The 20665-nt window shown below is 38.1% G+C and overlaps 1 protein-coding gene across 3 annotated transcripts in view; it reads left to right on the forward strand.

Moving 5' to 3' along the window:
* Window positions 1–1730: 1730 nt before the first annotated feature.
* Window positions 1731–20665, forward strand: part of slc6a5 (solute carrier family 6 member 5) — a gene marked incomplete at its 3' end in the record, with an annotated part of 32805 nt that continues 13870 nt past the window's right edge. Inside the window, exons 1-8 of one of the 3 annotated variants that reach the window (XM_083558157.1) lie at window positions 1731–2067; window positions 3157–3501; window positions 14052–14205; window positions 14920–15051; window positions 15394–15576; window positions 17468–17615; window positions 17734–17866; window positions 20493–20627. In XM_083558157.1, coding sequence (XP_083414283.1) covers window positions 2065–2067; window positions 3157–3501; window positions 14052–14205; window positions 14920–15051; window positions 15394–15576; window positions 17468–17615; window positions 17734–17866; window positions 20493–20627 — 1233 coding nt within the window. In that variant the 5' untranslated portion in view covers window positions 1731–2064. The remainder of the gene's footprint in view (window positions 2068–3156; window positions 3502–14051; window positions 14206–14919; window positions 15052–15393; window positions 15577–17467; window positions 17616–17733; window positions 17867–20492; window positions 20628–20665) is intronic. The other 2 variants (XM_083558156.1, XM_083558158.1) reach the window with 2 other exon arrangements.

Consider the following 20665-nt stretch of genomic DNA (forward strand, 5'->3'; position numbering starts at 1 on the left):
ATGCACAACAAATATACAAGTTCCTAAACGTCAAACACAAAAATGAAACACTGCATAGCGCTGAGACACAGAGAATAAATCAGGTAAGTGTAAATGCAGTCCGAAGATAAAGCACCTACAGCCTACACACATTGCAGTACAGGAAGGGGAATGGAGCAGAAGGTCCTACACACAGAATGACGCACAAAGAATAAATGAAGTTTCCACTGATGCGTTTTGTTGTGATTGCGCGTGACGTGGTGCCCAATCCAGCAGATCACGCTTCAGGTTTCCACGCTTTTACACTAACAATGAAAGGGGAGGGATTCACCTGCCGAAAAAAACTTCGACTCCCCACACACTTTGTGCTACAGTATACACAAAAGATCATTCACTGGAAAAAGGCAGTGTGGAATTATTTCTACATTAGAATAGTCGTTTTGATATCAGAATAAATCTGATTGAATTAATCTTATTTATGTAGGGATATTTATTGGAATAAAACGATGCTGCACATCCAGTAACCATGAGACGCATTTAAAAATAGTTTAATATCATTGAATAAAATCGTTCACAAACAAATAAATAAATAAATAAATAAATAAATAAATAAATAAATAAATAAATAAATAAATAATAATAATAATTGGGAAAAGTTAGACTTTAATGCTAATAAATAATAATTTATTTCAGGCCTGATCTCATTTGAACCTGATTTAATTTTAATATCGAGGTTTTTCGTCCACTTTTAAATAAATCAAACCCAAATGACAACACTTTTTTATAAAAACAAACAAACAAACAAAACAGAAAGTCTTGATTAAAAGGCATGCTGAATTATCATCATATTTATCAACATCACGATGATGATCATATTGGTATTATTATTATTTATTATTATTATTATTATTGCTCTTGTGCTTCGTTATTATAAGGTTTTGTGAGTTTAAATATAAAAGTACTGCACAAGATAAAAATAATTTTTTTATTGTAATGTTCAGACTGACTGCATAACATCACACTCAAAAGCAGATCTTTGGGAGTAAATAAAGGCGTTGTGTGATGTTTTAAATGGTATATGGTTTATTCTCACATGTGCTTATGGACGTTATGCGCAATGGGTATTGTTTTTTCGGTGTAAATATTTCTTTATGTTTTATGCATAATAAAGACATTTATAAATGCTGCATTGCTGTCATGGTCCAACACTGCAAGCTGTGCATGATGCAGCACACATCCGGTTATTTAGTTATTTTGCTATTTAACTATTACTGTGATGATGCAGAAAAAATGCACCGAACAGGATCTGATTCCTCTTGAGGTATTTTATGTGCCAAAGATTCAATTAAGAACTTAAATGAGGTTTAAAGGTACAGTGCAGTCGCTCTCAATGGTAGCTAAAGGTGACTGAGTGTGAAGCTGAAACAAAAAAGTGCCCTAAATAAATGTTTTTCATCAGTAATTAATAGTTTAATCACCAGTGACAAATAAAATGGAGATCTGCATAATCCAGACCCATTAGAGACCCGGAAGTGACACAAATGTAGCTTTTGTTGCATTGATTGGTTTTAAGCAGTGGGTATGTTTTACATGGACATGGTGCGCAATGCAGGGCTGTGGGGTTTTTCTTTTTTTTTTTTTTTTTTTGCTCAAATAGGTTTTTATCACTTTTTTACTTTTAGCACATCCTACACCTAAAAAAAGAGCAAAGTTTAAATTAAAACTAATAAAGGAACACGAAGTTGTTGCACATAAAACGGTTTATTTGTCAGTGAACAAAGTCTAGTTTTAAGAGTTACCAATCCCCCCCTCCCCTTCTTTTTTATTAAAAAAAGAAAGAAAAAAAGCGCTGCACGTGAAGGCTGATGATTTATCAAACTCGATGCTGAAGGAAACGTATGACGAGGTGAAGGGCACCTTGCAGTGCACTGACGCAAACCCACACACTTATAGAAAGCTTTGCACACTTTGCACAAACCAAATTCACTTCTGCCTGCCCGCGCGCGTGCTGCTCCCCATCCAGCCGGTCTTTTATTATTTATTTTTTTATTCTTCTCTCCGCATTTCGCCTGCATTGGTGCGCGCATGGTGAGTAGAGCGCGTGCACTGCGCTCATTTCTTTTTGCTCCTTTTCGCTTAGCCCATGTTATTATTTAATGTATTGCATTTATTTCCTAAAGAAGTCTAGCATTTAATTCTTAACTTTAATGTACATTTGTATTACTTGTCCCTCGAATACATAATGACCTAGCTTTTTTCCTTTCCATCCTTTCATCACAAATATTTACTGTTAGGCTTTAAATAAGATATATGATATATTTTTTTTTCGTTTTGTATATGCTTATATTTTATTTCAAGCTGCAATTCTTTAAGAAAAAGTTCACCTGAATGCTGTCTTTTTTGTATGTAAAGTTTCAAACCCTAAGGCATTGTAATGAACGAGATTCTGTTTGCTAATTCTTTTGACGTTTTTTGTGTTTTTTCTTTTCTTTTCCCGTTTTTTCTTTTTCTTTTTCGTGCTGCATTAATGACGGTGGGGGGTGAAGTTCCCGCGCGCTGGCGCTCTTTTGCTGCCCATAAAACGCGGCGCGTGCTGAGTGACAGCAGCGCAAATGGGGCGGAAAATTAAAGCATCTTTCGCTAAAGGGGTAAAAAACGAGAAGCCAAAGAGAAACGAGAGGAGCACGTGTTCGGGAAATGAGCTAATATATCGCAGATATTAATCAAAAGATTCATATATATTTATATTTCTTTCGAGGGTACAGTGCTGTTTTCCTTTTAGTGTTCTTGTGGATATGAATTAATTAATATTTTTTTATTTTTAAAAAATGTGAAATATTACGCGGATCAGACTGCGGGGAAGCTCATGAAAGATAAAAAGTGAGCCGAAAACTAAATAAAATCTGGAAAGATATTTAATTAATGGATTTTTGTTTTTATCGATAAAAGGCTGTTACATTTCGATTGACTCTGGGCTTCTAATAATAATAATAATAATAATAATAATTATTATTATTAGTAGTAGTAGTAGCAGTAGTAATAGTAGTAAGGGATCTCGGTTGGATTATTAAATTATTGTAGTAATAATTATTTTGCTCTTACATGCATTTGGATTTGCTTGCGCCGCATGCACGGAACTGTCATTAACGCAGTTTTTTTTGGGTTTTTTTTTTGCAGGATTTCTCAGAGCAGAGAGACATGCAGAAGCAGCTGCACGAGGGCGCGGTCGGAGTTGCCCCTGGTGTCCCAGCGGACGCGGTTCAGTTGCCCCCTGATGTCACCGAGCGCAAAACGTTCTGCCCCGCGGAAAAGAAATCCGGAGAAACGGATAAAGTGTACGGGACGTTTCGGAGCGGGGCCCCCGTTCTTCCTTCGGTTCCTGCCCCTCATAAGGATGCCTCCGGGCCATTTTTACCCCAAACGGATAAAGCCATGTCGCAGAATAACTGCCCCTCCTCCGCGAAACAGGGGGCATTGGTGGTTCTGGGCACAGATGGCACTGCGTCTGTTCAGCTCAACCGGGTAAGTGGATGTCAAATTCACTTTTTGTAACTCAAAAGAGAGGCATTCATGGATAATTAAGCCCGAATTAACCTCTTGGGGAGAGGGGTAGACATGTAGTGGGAGAACAAAGCTTCAGGGGCATTAGAGGTGGGAAAACTACACCTGACAATCTGCTCCGTACTGCTGAGATCAGCATGGATGATGTTTGAATGGCAAGACAAATCGAACAGTGTAGAATATAATGAGAATATGAAATAAATGAAAGAATACTAATCGAACTGACACCCCAGTGTTTTTTTAAACAGACAAGGTGCTTAAGAAACGAGAAGAACGAACACGCACAGAATGGAAGCAAAACAGAATTAGGGAAGTCAGCGGGCACTATATTCGGTATTGCTGACATCAGCATGTCTGTAGGAATGTTAGATTTGATGTTGTAGATCTGTGTGCCCAAGGAAAAATCTGTGCTCTCGAAAAAGTCTATACAATGCTGAATTAAAAATTAAGATTACAATATTTTTGGACCACGTAGAAAAATCGAATTAAAACAAAAGTGCTGAGATCAGCATGTGTACTTACATGTACACATGTAAGATTTGTTCAAACACAAGCAATATGCTGTTAATCTACACTTATCATGTGTGATGTGAAGTGCTGAGATCAGCAGCTGGGGAGAAAATTCTCTGCTTTGTGTTTGTGTTTAATTCTCTGCTCTGTGAGGTTTTTTTTTTTTTTTGCATTATTATAAAATGGTTATTTTTAAACGATAACAAAGTTGCAAATCAACAACTACAGCAATGCATCATGTCCTTTAGTGTTGAGACCTGCAGATCTGTTTATCACTGCTGAGCTCAGCATATGGGAAAAATGTCAGAGTGTTTATTCACATAACAGGAAATCCTCTGGGCTGAAGTGTAACAATAACAGTAACAAATTAACTCCTGCAATGTTAAGGTCATTACAATATTGGTGCAACTATTTCTAGATTACTAAGGTCAGCACATGTGTAAAAAGGTGAGAGAGGAGAATAGGGTCTTAAACCATAGAAATGCATTGTTGAATATTCTCCTACAGCACTGATTAATACTCACTTTCGAGAATTAACACTCACAGGGTTGAGGTAGTAAAATTATTTCTGATAGAGATGCTGAGCTCAGCAAGAAAACGGAAAAATCTCCCCTTTAGTCAAAGGATGATTTTCTTCATTTATGACTTTAGGACAAAACGTATGCTGATAAGTATTAATTCAACAAACAATATCATTGTTAAATAAACTCTTGGTGTTTAATGAATTCAGTCAGCAATGAGTTAATGGCAACAGTGATTAATTAGCACCTGCAGTGTTAAACTGATTCTGTTCCTCTGCATAAACCTAAAACTGGGTCTCAATTTTTAGAAACATCTCATATTAAACATTAATATTTTCTTAATACATCCAAGAAAGTGTGTTTGTGTGTATGTGTGTGTGTGAGAGAGAGGGAGACATTTTTTTTTAGATCTTTGTATCCTATGCTTGAAGGGATACAAATATCTTACAGTTTGACCATTGTGGGAACGTTTTGCTGGTCACTATAAAGAAAACTGCATTCCTATTTATTATTTTTTATTTCATATACAGTAGGGTTCCTTCTGGTATGTTGAGGTTAGGGTTAGATCTAAGTGAAGCATGGCTTTAATTATCTGCATTAATAATTATGTCACTGGAAAGTATGTGTGTGTGTGTATGTGTGTGTGTGTGTGTGTGTGTGTGTGTGTGTGTGTGTGTGTGTGTGTGTGTGTGTATATGTGCATAGCCTTGGGGGATTGTGATTATTTTGTAATGCATTTGGAAATAGTGGTACCACAAAGGCACTTTGCACTACTGTATTGCAGCTTTACCACTGTATAATTGCACTGCAGCTTTAACACTGCAGTAGTATGCCATCACCTCAGTACCGCACCACTACACTGCAGCCTCAACACTGCACAACTGTACCAAAGGCTATTATACATTAATAGCGCATTACTTTACTGCAGATGTATCACAACAGTATTGCTAGCCATATCTTAGAATTATGCAATAATTATACTTAATCTGCAGTTGTAACACTGCGCTTCCTTATAGCAGTTTTTAAATGTGCTGTATTGCTGTAGGGTACTTCTAGCACTGTGCTAAAGTAGAAACAGTGTAATATACTGTAAAGCTGCAACACTTTACTATATTGCAGGCTTAATAAATGTACAGCAGCCTTACCACTGTAATACTGCACTGCAGGCTTAACACTAAATTACAGTGCTGCAGTTTAGTGCACTGCGGTTTGGGACGGAGCCAACCATTTGTGACGGTGCTTGTGTGACACTGCAGGATGATTACTATTGTCTTTCCACAGTGAAAGTACACTTATCCTGGTCGCACGTAATACACAAGCAGCTCTGACTGACTTTACTGACTGAACTGTGATTTGCAGTGTGTGATTTGTATTTGTGGTAAACAAATTACGCAGATTCATGAAAAAAGATCACGAAAAATGTCCCATATTGGTCTGCAATTCTTGCAAATTCTCCAGAATTTGGGAAAGTGTATCTATTCATCTATTGATCTGTCAAGCTAGATGATTCATAGAGTCGTTCCCTATAGGATGATGTTCCTGGTTATTTTACAGTCACTTCTTGTGTGGTGAGTGGCAACATCTTGCTTATTTTGTCATTGACTTAAAAGTCTTTATTGCATATCTGTCAATTTTCTGAGTGTTCTTGATTTATTTTTAGTCATGGTGAAGCTAGTTATTTCTAGATCTAATTCTATTTAAGGCATGTTAGTGTGGCAAAATACATCAGAGTTTACAGAATAAAATTTTTTTTTAAAGATTTTTGACAAAATATTTATTTCTTTTTTAAATCTAGACAGTCTGGAAGCATTAGCTACAGGCTGTCAGAAGCATTGGCATTTCAGATAATGTGCAACATACTTTAATTAGTAAGTTGTTTTAAAATTAAGACATTAAAAATGAAAACACCCATCCTGAATAACTAGGATATCTAAACGTATTCACTCCAACCTAGATGGCAAGAAACTAGTTTCCATTTTCAATTTGTATTTCTGAACTTCAATCCATTACACTTCTACTGGTGTCTATACTCTTACTCTTCTGTCATAATTACATATACTGTAGATGAGTCATTCATTCATTCATTCATTTTCTCCCGCTTATCCGTAATTCAGGTCGCGGGGGCAGCAGTCTAAGCAGGCCCCCGCCTTCGACTGCTGCCCAATCCTCACAGCACCGTCCCTTACGGTCCCTCCTGCAGGTGGTGAGCCCACGGGAAGTGTAGATGAGTCACAAGGCAAAAATAAAAACAGCATAATAATGTATTTTTAAAAGAGAGTTTTGCCAGTCTGAGCCAACAGAACAGCCAACGGCCTTGGCAAAGGTTCCATTGGAATGTTTCTGTGAATATTTACACTTCAAATCGCCTTTTTTATTGATAGTGGTCTAGTATGTTACCTAGCATTCTGGTCTTTAGTCGGGTTGAGATCTGTTGATTTTGAAGGTTGATTTGTTTGAGGTTGGGAAGAGACAACTGCCATCATGATAGAAAAGTTAAATCAAAGGTTAAAGACAATCAGAGGGACAGTGCATGTAGGACATTTTGGAGACAAGGTGAGAAAGGGAAGATTGAGATGGTTTGGACATGTGCAGAGGAGGGACATGGGGTATATTGGTAGGAGAATGCTGAGGATGGAGCCACCAGGAAGGAGCAAAACAGGGAAGGCCAAGGAGGCCAAGGTTGTGTTGAAAGAGGCAGATGTAGAGGACAGGGGGATATGGAGACGGATGATCTGTTGTGGTGACCGATAGAAGCCGATAGAAGAAGACAAAGAAGAAGAAGATGAAATTATTCCATGGCACAGTGTACATTGTCAAAAATACACATATACATGTATTTCATGTCTTTTTATTTGTCAAGTATCTGTACCATAATGATTCATGTTCAGATTTATTGAAAGTTGTTTTGTGACAATATAAATAAAAAGTGGTTCTTAATGGTCACGTTTAAAGTATTAATGGAAAATCTGCTGTTTATTTAAAACACTCTATTGTTTTTAAGTTACCAAATTAACTTCCAATCAGGCCTCTATGTTCCTCTTAGTGTCTTTCCAGCTTTCATAAGGTTGACTGATACCTTTATAAATTGGGCATGCGTATAACTATTGTTATAAAATGTTGTCCCTGTGGGAGAGCACAAGGTTCAGGAAAAGGAACACTTCTTAGGACAACAACCAGTTTTGAACAAATTAGTTTATTAAAGGGTTCACCAAACTACACACATGCACACGTGCACTCACGCAGCTCACAGACACCATCCAGCACCCTTCTCTCACTCCTTTTATGTGCTCCCTCTCCTCACTCCAACAGAAAACACTCATTAGTCAAAAACTTCCTCAGGTGTGTCATTCTTACCCTTTTCTGCCCCTGGCCTCACCCTCCTTTTACAAACCGGTGCTTGGCCACGCCCCCAATGCCACATACCCCCACTGTAGGCCGGGGAGCCATCTGGCCCTCAATCGACTCCCCCGCCCATCATGAGAGGAAGTCGGCTATGAACATCTGCGCCCCCAGTCTGTGAATCACCTCGAATTTGAACGGCTGAAGTGCCAGATACCACCGAGTGATCTGTTCGTTGGCATCCTTCATGCGATGGAGCCACTGGAGCGGGGCGTGGTCTGAAAAGAGAGTAAAGGCCCGTTCCAACAGATAGTATCGGACGGTTAAGACCACCCAGGTTGCTGGCCCTCGGGTGCTCCTCTTCCTCCACCACCTGGGGTACCCAACCCCCTGTCCCATGCGTTTGTCTGCAATATAAAGAGGAAAGAAAAGTTAGGGGCATGTAAAAGCGGTCCACCACAGAGTGCAGCTTTTGCTCCCGCAAAAGCCTGTTGGAATGACTCCGTCCACTGGACTGGATCTGGCGCTCCCTTTTTAGTGAGATAGTCAGCGGCTGGTGACTTCCGAAGACTTAGGGAAAAACCTCTGATATTAGCCAGCCACAGGAACCGTCTCACCTCCTTTTTGGTCTTGGGTCTCAGGCAGGTTGAAATAACTGCCTCTTATCAATTTGGGGACACATCTGCCCATGACCCAAATGGACCCAGGTACCGTAATTCCACTAAATTGCACACTTCTTTGGGTTTGCCATGAGGCCTGCCCGCCTCAAGGTGCGGTGAGGTGTTGTAAATGCCGCTGCCAATCATTGCTATTGACAATTATGTCATTCAAGTAGGCAGCGGCATACCTGTTATGGGGCGGAGAACTCCGTCCATGAGACGTTGAAACGTCGCTGGGGCCCCAAACAAGCCGAACAGAAGTGTAACAAACTAGTGTAAACCGAACGGAGTGGAAAAAGCCGTTTTTTTTCCCGGGACATTGGAGTCAAGAGGATTCGCCAATGTCCCTTGGTTAAATCCAGTGTCGAATAAAAGTGTGCCATGCCTAACCGATCAAGCAGCTCGTCAATGCAAGGCATTGGATATGTGTCGACTTTAGATAGATAGATATAACTTTATTGGCATTGCACAGTACTGGTACACAGCAATGAAATGCAGTTTGGCATCTACCAGAAGTGCAAAAAGCAATCATGCAAATAGTGCAGATAAATATGTAGCATATTTACAGCATGAAATATGTATATGTATATATTTAAACTTTTGTACAGTGAATAAATATAAAGGCTTTAGCAGGGCAGAGATGTGTGGACATTGTTGAGAAGTACAGGTAAATGGTTTTAAGGCTATGGCATTGAAAAAGAAATGTGCAGAAGCAGAAGGTTAAAAGATTATGGCATTTAAGAATGTGAAAGCTGAATAAACAAGTCCACTATATATATATATATATATATATATATATATATATATATATATATATATATATATATATATATATATATATATATATATATACATATACATGAATGTGAAATATTGGCCACCATATATACAGTGAGGAAAATAAGTATTTGAACACCCTGCTATTTTGCAAGTTCTTCCACTTAGAAATCATGGAGGGGTCTCACAATATATGATTTTTAACTATTTATTTGTATGATACAGTTGCAAATAAGTATTTGAACACCTGTCTATTAGCTAGAATTCTGACCCTCAAAGACCTGTTAGTCTGCCTTTAAAATGTCCATCTCCACTACATTTATTATCCTAAATTAGATGCACCTGTTTGAGGTTGTTAGCTGCATAAAGACACCTGTCCACCCCATACAATCAGTAAGAATCCAACTACTAACATGGCCAAGACCAAAGAGCTGTCCAAAACCACTAGAGACAAAATTGTACACCTCCACAAGGCTGGAAAGGGCTACGGGGAAATTGCCAAACAGCTTGGTAAAAAGGTCCAATGTTAGAGCAATCATTAGAAAATGGAAGAAGCTAAACATGACTGTCAATCTCCCTTTGGACTGGGGCTCCATGCAAGATTTTACCTCGTGGGTAAAATCGCGGGAGGAGCTGGTCAATGACCTGAAAAGAGCTGGGACCACCGTTTCCAAGGTTACTATAGGTAATACACTAAGACGTCATGGTTTGAAATCATGCATGGCACGGAAGGTTCCCCTGCTTAAACCAGCACATGTCCAGGCACGTCTTATGTTTGCCAATGACCATTTGGATGATCCAGAGGACTCATGGGAGAAAGTCATGTGGTCAGATGAGACCAAAATAGAACTTTTGGGTCATAATTCCACTAAACGTGTTTGGAGGAAGAAGAATGATGAGTACCATCCCAAGAACACCATCCCTACTGTAAAGCATGGGGGTGGTAGCATTATGCTTTGGGGTTTTTTTTCTGCACATGGGACAGGGCGACTGCACTGTATTAAGGAGAGGATGACCAGGGACATGTATTGCGAGATTTTGGGGAACAACCTCCTTCCCTCAGTTAAAGCATTGAAAACGGGTCGAGGCTGGGTCTTCCAACATGACAATGACCCGAAGCACACAGCCAGGATAACCAAGAAGTGGCTCTGTAAGAAGCATATCAAGATTCTGGCATGGCCTAGCCAGTCTCCAGACCTAAACCCAATAGAGAGTCTTTGGAGGGAGCTCAAACTCCGTGTTTCTCAGTGACAGGCCAGAAACCTGACTGATCTAGAGAAGATCTGTGTGGAGGAGTGGGCCAAAATCCCTCCTGCAGTGTGTGCAAACCTGGTGAAAAACTACAGGAAACGTTTGACCTCTGTAATTGCAAACAAAGGCTACTGTACCAAATATTAACATTGACTTTCTCAGGTGTTCAAATACTTATTTGCAGCTGTATCATACAAATAAATAGTTAAAAAATCATACATTGTGATTTCTGGATTTTTTTTTTTTAGATTATGTCTCTCACAGTGGACATGCACCTACGATGACAATTTCAGACCCCTCCATGATTTCTAAGTGGGAGAACTTGCAAAATAGCAGGGTGTTCAAATACTTATTTTCTTCACTGTATATATATATATATATATATATATATATATATATATATATATATATATATATATATATATATATATATGTGTGTACAGAAGTTATATACAGTGTTTTTCAGGTGTAGTGTAGGGTTCAGTAGTGTGATGGTGGATGGAAAAATGCTGTCCCTGCACCTGCTGGTTCTGGTGCGTATGTTCTGTTTCTTCTTCTTGATGGAAGGAGGTTAAACAGTTTGTGACTGTGATGTGAAGTGTTCTTGATGATGTTGTTAGCTCTGCGCAGACCACCGGGCTGCTCCAATTACTGTGAGACTCCTCGACTACCCCCATGTCATTTTTTTTTTGTGTTTGGGTAGCTGGTATGGGCGACTACACAACACTATACCTGGAGGCGTCTCCATATGGTGTTCTATGAGGTTTGTTCAACCAGGTGAAGGGGGAACACATCCGCAAACTCTTGTTGCAACCTCTCTACCTGTGCTCTCTGCGATGGCGATAGGTGGTCTTTACAGGGGACCGAGGCAAATTCTGACGGGGATTTTGGCCTTACCTCCGGTCCCAGCTCCTCCCTCTTGGGAATCACCATCACTAGAGACACAGGCACTGCCTCCCTCCATGGTTTCAGGAGGTTGAGGTGGCACACCTGGATTGTATTGCCTTTATCTGGGCGCCGCACCTTATAGTTGACATCTCCCACCCGCTGTGTAACCTCAAAAGGTCCTTTTCACTTTGTGAGTAGTTTAGAGCTTGACGTGGGTAGCAGAATGAGGACTTTATCTCTGAACACCACTGTGTGCAGAGATGCTGCGGAGGGGCACTGCTTCCGGATATCGCATTGCATAGTCTACTAAAACTAACGCAAAACAATGTCCACATGCTGTCTGCTCTAATGGTCCGACAAGGTCCATGGCAATTCTTTCGAAGGAGACCTTGATTAAGGGTAGGGGGCACAAAGTGCTTTTAGGATGGCTGACGGATTCAACATGCCGCACACCATCTACGCACATCGCCGTGAATGCCCGGCCAAAAAAAACCGGGCCATTACAGCCCAGGTGTCCAGCCATCGGGTTATGGTGAGCCGCATGGAATAGGAGTTCCCTGCAGCTCTTTGGGACCAACAACTGGGTCATTTCCTCTCTAGTCCGAGTGTCCTGCGTCACTCGGTATAATCTATCCTTAATAACTGCGAAGTAGGGATAGGAAAGCGCAATGTTTGGCTGGACTCGCTGACCATTGATTACTCTCACCTGGTCAAAGGCATGTTGGAGGGTTTCTTCTCAGGGCTGCTCAAGGGGAAAATCCCCAGAGGAATCGGACAGTGATGGCTACAAGTGGGTATTCATATGTGGGATATCCCCGTGCACACATTTAACCTTCACCCGGCATGCAGTATTCAAAGCCTTGCATCGCACCAGGCTTTGGTGGATGGCGGTTTGCCCACAGCCCGAATCCACCAACGTCTGGTGTGTACCCCCATGGATACGGTATGCGATACGTTCCAGCTTCAATGGGGCAGCCTGTGGTGCCTCGGGGATCCGGACCTTCACCCTAACTCCATTACAGGACATTGATCCAAGAAATGCCCGGCTCCCCGCAGCACCAACAGACTGGCCCAGGCTTTCGTTCCGCACCCTTTTCGTTCCCGGGTAAGGAGTGGCATAAGGCGGAGGGCTCGCTCCGAGCCTGACCACTTCCTGGCGATGGCCACGCCAATTCCAATTCCAGGAATGCCTCGGTGTCATCCTGTGGGCCCATCTTGTTTAGTGGGATGCTGGCCGCAGGCGTCGGGGTGGAGCTTCTCAACTGGCCAGCGCTCTCCGGAATGCCTCTGCCAATTCAGTTCCCATGCTGATACAGTATGCAGTTGACTTGCTAAAATATGCAAGGCTTTTCCCAAAAGAGGTTTTGAATGGAAGGATTTGTTGCTCTAAAACCTGCCTATACCTTTAAACGTTAATGGTGTTTTACCAGGTTTGCAAGCTGCCCATTCCATAGGCTCTGATGGAATTTAAAACTTTAATTAATTAAACAGTACAGTTCTTTGCTGTGCCTCAGTCCATTTTGAATGAGCTTTGGCCCAGAGAAGATCGCGGGGTTTCTGGATCATGTTTACATATGTTTTTTCTTTGCATTATAGAGCTTTAACCTACATTGGGGATGTCATAGGGAAATGTGTTTACAGATAATGGTTTCTAGAGGCGTTTCTAAACCCCAAGCAGTAATATACCTGTTGTTGCAATGCCACCCGAGGGCCTGAATATAACAATATTGATTTTTAGCTTAGCTCCTATGCGCACAGAGATGATAATTTTAATGATATTAAATTCTGTAGATGATGAAATATTCACTCTTTTCTGAAGCTGGTCCACAATTTGTAGACACAGTTTTTTACAGATTGTTGATCCTTTGCCTTGTTTTTACTGTTGCCAATTAACCCAATTAGATCCTTGAGCTGGTTCTTTTTAGTAAAATGTACTTGTCCATTGAAATTCGAAAGGTTTTCTCATTTTAAACATTTGATATGTTTTCAATGTTCTATTGTAAATTAAATATTTTTTTGGGAATTGCTAACAATTGCATTCTGTTTCTTTTTACATTATCCACAGCTTCCATACTTTTTTAGAATTGGGGTTGTATGTTTATGATGATGAAAGAGAATGGTTATGATGACAACAGCAATATGGCATAGCAGTTGTTTTTGAACACAAGCTTGGTCCACTGGTTGTGTTTACATTGCCTCTTTGTGTCCACATTGGATTCCCCTGGTTTTAAAAACATTACAGAATGTGGATTATGTTGATGCTTTCCTACAATGGACTGGTGTCACATTAAGGGTGTATTCCCAAATCATGCCTGTTGTTCCTGGAATGGACTCTGGAACCACCAAGAATAAAAATAACGATATGAAAAGCAATCATGGATAAAGATATAAAGCAGTTATAAAAGCTAAATGAATGAATAATGGTAATGGACAGTGCTAACACATTGTATCCAACTAGTATTCATATTGCATAATCTAGAAGAGACCACTTTTGTTAGTATAGAAATGTATCACCATCAATAATCATAGTAACCAGTTTTTTTATAGTGCTTTCTCTTTCTTACAGGAAGAGCAAAATGATGATGATGAAGAAGGTGATGAGAACAAAGCAAGAGGAAACTGGTCCAATAAATTGGATTTTATTCTTTCTATGGTGGGCTATGCTGTGGGATTGGGAAATGTGTGGAGGTTTCCATATCTTGCCTTTCAAAATGGAGGAGGTGAGAGAAACAATAAGTAAGACACTATACAACATGATGAACAAAGGAATTCATGAACATATTTATTGTTAAAAATTAAACAAAACATTGTGGGTTAAAGTTAGATTTTTGTCCTAAAACCAAAGCAGCTATAAGTCTTCATCCAAGCAAAAGCAAACATTTTAGAATAGAAGCAGCTTGTAAATGTGAAAAAGTATTTTGAAATTTAAGTGACCCATGACCTGTATTTTTTCTCTGTTATCTGCATAGTTCTAAAACTTTTCAAATTTTTTAAAGTATCAAAATAATTAATCTCTTAAGGTGTTTATGTTACAGTATGCCTATTTGCTATATTTTTATTATTTCGCTATATAGTGCAGCACTGGTGTATCATAGGTGAGGGTGTGTGCATGTGTCAACTTTGGTTCACTGTCCTAATCTTTAAACACCAATGTACACTTTCTTAGTTTAATAGCCAGAAGGAATTAGAGAGATGTGTGTGACAATGTGAGATGTGTGAACAATTTTATGTTATCAAACAATTTTATGTTGTCACTGTTAGCATGCAAAAATCTAATTTATGCAATTAGTGAGATAACATTTACTACTTAGCAATCTGGCACTGTACAGTTTGTGGCTCACTGATGAAGATTACTAAATGTGTGTGTGTGTGTGTGTGTGTGTGTGTGTGTGTGTGTGTGTGTGTGTGTGTGTGTGTGTGTGTGTTGATTGCAGGTGCATTTTTGATCCCGTATCTAATCATGTTGGGTCTTGCTGGAATTCCCATATTCCTTTTGGAAGTTTCATTGGGGCAATTTGCCAGTCAAGGACCTGTTTCTGTTTGGAAGGCTATTCCAGCTTTACAAGGTAAACTTAGACTCTTGAATTTTAACCTTTATGGCATTTGATAGATGCCTTTGTCCAGACTATATTATTTATACATCCGAGCAGTTGAGGGTCAAAAGCCTTGCTCAACGGCGGAGTAGTGGCTGTTTAGTTTTGCTGGGATTTGAACTGTAATTTGTCCACTCATTTACCATATATATATATATATATATATATATATATATATATATATATATATATATATATATATATATATATATATATATATATATATATATGCGCATTCATTTCATGTCTTAGTCAGTGTTTTGTTTGCCTGTCGGTCAGTAATGTACTGTATCTTATGTCGTTTATTTATTTTAGGTTGCGGGATTGCCATGTTGATTATATCAGTGTTGATAGCCATATACTATAATATAATAATGTGCTGGACTCTGTACTACCTGTTCGCTTCGTTCACTTCGTTGAAGGGCTTATTGCCATGGACATACTGCACCAACGAATGGAACACAGCTGAGTGCAAAGACAAAGACATGCTGCAGCTAGGTAAGGACTATCTATCTATCTATCTATCTATCTATCTATCTATCTATCTATCTATCTATCTATCTATCTATCTATCTATCTATCTATCTATCTATCTATCTATCTATCTATCTATCTATCTATCTATCTATCTATCTATCTATCTATTTGTATGTGACTTTGAATGAAGACAGTTTAAAGCTTGTTTCTTTTTCTCTTTAGCAGAATTTATCTTCTTTTCCATTTCACTATCTCTCTTAAATGCCCCACTCACCATTTCCCATTTTTTTTCTCCTTTTATTTTTCTTTTCTGTTTCCAATTTTACGCCTGTTCACCACACATCCACAACAAAAGGCTTTGATCATTATTGTCTTAAGAATCTATTCAAGCTTGTTTACTGTTGGAAAGACACAGACATATGCATAAAAGCTTTGTATGTATAAATTTGTAAATATAAAGGGCTTTTTCTTTCAGAAGTTTGTTTATCTCTTCCCCTTTTCACCTCTCATGTATTTCCTCACCTGATGTGCAGTGCAAATGTGCCCAAGTGTGTGTGCGTGTGCATGTGTGTGTGTGTGTGTGTGTGTGTGTGTGTGTGTGTGTGTGTGTGTGTGCGTGTGCATGTGTGTGTGTGTGTGTGTGTGTGTGTGTGTGTGTGTGTGTGTGTGTGTGTGTGTGTAGTGATGCTGCACACTGCACATCAGGTGAGGAAATACATGAGAGGTGAAAAGCCTTTTCCTATGAAGAGACAAATATCAATATATTTCCTATGAAGAGCCAAATATCAACTTGGTTGAGGGCTGTGGGCCAAAAGTAAATGTTGCATTATTCCAAACGGTATTATATTAAAAATTAAGTTGCCATGATTCCCTCATTTTTGATTGCATAATATTTAGAAGTTATAAATAGAGTTAGTTATGCAGATTACTCTGTAATAACTGATAACTAATGCAGTTATTTAATGTATTTTCTATCTCAATCAAACTTCTAGTATACTTAGAACGGAATCCAATTTATAGATAATTAGAATTCAAAGCCTAATTCAGTTATTTAAGCTATAAGCAATACATATTCTTGTAATATCTTCATCTCCTTATTTTTATATAAGGATTTTATATAAGGTTTTTTCCTAATATCAAAGTCAAATTCTCTTATTTTTTCTACATTTGATAAGTTTATATTTTTCCCATTTTTTCCATTTTTTCAATAAAAAATAGAAATTAAGTCAATGTGTCAAAGGAATTTCTCCGCTTTTTCCTTTTTTCTCATACATAAATGGCAAATCAGAGGTCATCAAGGGCCAACTTTGGCCCAATGGCGCTAGTTTGGGCATTTCTGGTTTAGTGCATTCAGCAATAAAAGCTGCTTACTGGACAGACTTATAAAGCTGCAGTGAGTGAAGTTACACGCCGTCTTGCGTTAATTTTGGTGAACTGCATTTCACCAAATATTTCCGTCAGCACCCATGGCGCCACCTGGAGTCAAAAACATTGTTTTTCAATTGTAGTAATTACTCTGCTCATTTTCAAAGTTTAACACATTTTATGTTGTAAATGCCACCAATGACCACAATTTGTGGAACATTATTTGATAGAGAACAAATGTTAATATGATTCAAACTTACACTTAACCTTCATTTTACCAATAAAATTTTTTGCCACTGCCTCCACCATTTTGCATGCACCCTTCAGTAAGGATCATTTAAAATGTCATTTGAAAGTACTTTCCTAGAAATGGTAAGCGTTCTCTCTTGATGTCCAAAACACTGCTTTTTGTCACATCCAACATAAAACAAAATTTATAAAACATAATTGAACAAAATATTTTCTCCAATATTAAAATAATAACATTTGCTTTTTATTATACTTATAACATATTCTTGTTTATTTATTTGTTTTTTCTGTGTAACAGATTCCTGTATTCTTCGAGACAGAAACAACACTTCTATTAAGAACACTACGTTTTGTATGTCTGCAAATGCTGCTGGAGGTTTAAGCAAGCTGTTAAATATCACAATGGAAAACAGATCCTATGCTAGCCCCAGTGAAGAATATTTCAAGTGAGGGATTGCTAAACAACAACAACAAAAAAGATTTGTTTGTAGTACAGTTTTCTTGAAAATGTGAGTTTCTGAAAGAAAGTATGCTGAAATTGTTTTTGCATGTTTCTCCTATTAGATATAATGTGTTGCACATTTCCAAAGGGATCGAGTATCCAGGAGATATCCGCTGGCCCTTGGCTGCTTGCCTTTTACTTGCATGGCTCATTGTGTATGCTTCCCTGGCTAAGGGAATCAAGTCATCAGGCAAGGTAAAAGGCTGACTAATTAATTATCTTTTAAACTACAATCAGTCTTTACTGATAATTAATTACTTTTACTTTACAGGCAGGTTGCATTACTGTGAAATTAGCATTGTGCTGAGTTGTGAGATTTCTAAATAAATCCTGATAAAGGTGTATACTGCCCCTTTGCGTCCATTAGGTGTCACTGCAGTGAAATTTGATGATGGATGCGTACAGAAGAATGTATAAAATAGACTAAAAGGCAGTGAAATTTGAAAATGCTCTCAAATGCAAAAACGTATTTTTGCTTTCTGTCTGCTTTGACTGTGTGGATTTTTTGTGCTTAATATGCCATTATATGTAGTAGTTCCCATCAGAATCTACAGTTACCTCCAAAAACAAGCCAGTGTTCGACTGATTAAGATAAATTATCCTAGGTGTAAATAAGTGTGTCAATATGTGTGTGCATGGTGCTCAGTAAAGGATTGGCATCCAGTTCAATATGTTCCAATTTTTACGTTGCCTCATTGTGCTGAGGCAATGTTTTCCTAAATTAATATTGTGTTAGGAGCACATTCTGGAGCTTTGGAATATTATGGTAGGTAAGTGCTAAAACAATATTGTGTTACCACTCTTACTGCCTAACTTATTTTATTTTATCTTTATTATATATTTTAACTCACATAGATTTATTCAATTCAATATGATTATAATGATAAATTCAATATAATTAAAATTTTGTTAATATGGTCCTTTTAACTGTCAACATTGTCCCAAAGCAGCTTTAAAGAAATAAAAAGATTACAAATATAAAATTTGTTGCCGGAAATCTGTCCCTAAAATCATTTGTCTCTACTGAACAAGCCATGAGGAGTCATGAAGAAGAAACCTTGAGGGGAACCAGGCTTAAAGGGGAACCGATTCTCATCTCAGTGACACCAAATATCCATTTGGTACAGTTAGATTATTATTGAGGTTATCACCTATTTACTGATGAACACTATTTACTGAGGGGAAAGCCCTGAGTAAAAGGGGGACGGAATGTATTTTGTATTTTTAGTTATGCTTATAGCCATGTAAAAAAGGTCTCTGTTTAGTCTGATCAGAGTGTAATCAGGTATTCCAGCAAGACTAGTTATGACTTAAGTTATGACATAACTAAAAGAGAGCTAAAAGTTAGCCACTCCACTGTCAACATACCTACAGTAAGTGAATGTGTGAGAGTGGTGGGGCAATAGCATTCAAACAATTTCAACCCCAATTCACCAAAACACTGGTTGCAAGTAGCCATGCTGAATCATTATAGACCAAACGTTCACTCAGGTACTGCGGCAGGAGGAAATTCAGTGGTCATTTAATCTTATTTCTTATCTTAGCAATATTTTTGAGCCGAAGATTATTTAAGTAATATTATCTAAATGAGACCATGTAAAGATATTATGTAAACAAAAAGGATATTTCTAGCCACATATGGTCTTAGCAAATGTACTTCAACCTTATAAAAATAAAAATAAAAAAAGTCTCACCTAGCTTTGCTGAAACATACAACTGTGTATCATCAGTGTAATAGTGAAAGCTAATAGCAAATTATGAATTATTATCACCATTAACATCTACAAATTGATAATGATCAGTCAAATAACACCTAAACCAGAAAAGAGCCACGCCCTAATTCCAGAAGCATTTTCAAATCTATCACGTAGAATATTATCACAAGTGGTGTCAAAGCTTTACTAAGGTCACGCAACACAAGGAATGAGACATAGACCCGATCAGAGGCTAGTAGCAGGTCATTTACCACTTTACCAGTGCTGTCTCTGTGCTTTAATAAGGTCTAAATCCTGACCCATACATTTCATGAATATTATTCCTATGTAGGTTTGAGCATAACAAATGTTCTACAACTTTTTGGGGGGATTTTGTAGAAAAAGGGGAAGATCTGACATTGGAATATAGTTTGATGGGGTTGAGTTTAGGGTAATAAAATTGGGGTTTGATAACTACTAGCTTATGCAATTTATGTACATATTTAGTGATAAGGGCTTTTTTTTGTTTTGACGAAACATCTACAGTAGGTAAAGGATCTAATACACAATTTGGTGATTTTGATGAGTGACTAAAATGCTAAATCCAGTTATATTGTTTTCTACAGGGTTATTTATCAAATTGTCTAGCTCTAAAAATAGTCTGGATTTATTGCCCAAATATTTTAAATTTTTAAAATGAAATCGTTGCTGCTACCTATTCATGGTGTGCATGTTGATTTGGTGCTCCTTTTTCTAGTTAATATATTTAATTGTACAGTATTGTATAAGGATATAATATTTATCTATATGGAAAAAAAATTCAAGTTTATATTATATATACAGGAAAAATAATTTACACAATATTGTATACACAATACAATAGAGTTCTTACTCTGTGAATCCTCCTAGCAGCCACTGACATACATTATACATTTACAAAATTACTATAGTACAAATGCAAGAAACGAAAGTATGTGGATATATAAAGTATACAGTATTAGTGTAAACAGTGAAGACATGCATGTGCAAAATCTTGCAGAAATCGATGGCTGCAGTTTTTGTTATATGCTCTTACACAGTTTCTAAGAGCCAATTTAAAAAAAAAATCTTTCTTTTTTTTATTTTAGGTGGTGTATTTTACAGCCACCTTTCCATATGTGGTTTTGGTGATTTTGCTGATCCGCGGTGTGACGCTGCCTGGTGCAGGATCTGGCATCCTTTACTTCATAACACCGAAATGGGAAAAACTCAATGATGCCAAAGTAAGAGGCAGACTGATATGGCACAAAATGTACAATTA

This window comes from Silurus aristotelis (genome assembly GCF_946808225.1).
Source record: "Silurus aristotelis genome assembly, chromosome: 13".
Lineage (NCBI taxonomy): Eukaryota > Metazoa > Chordata > Actinopteri > Siluriformes > Siluridae > Silurus > Silurus aristotelis.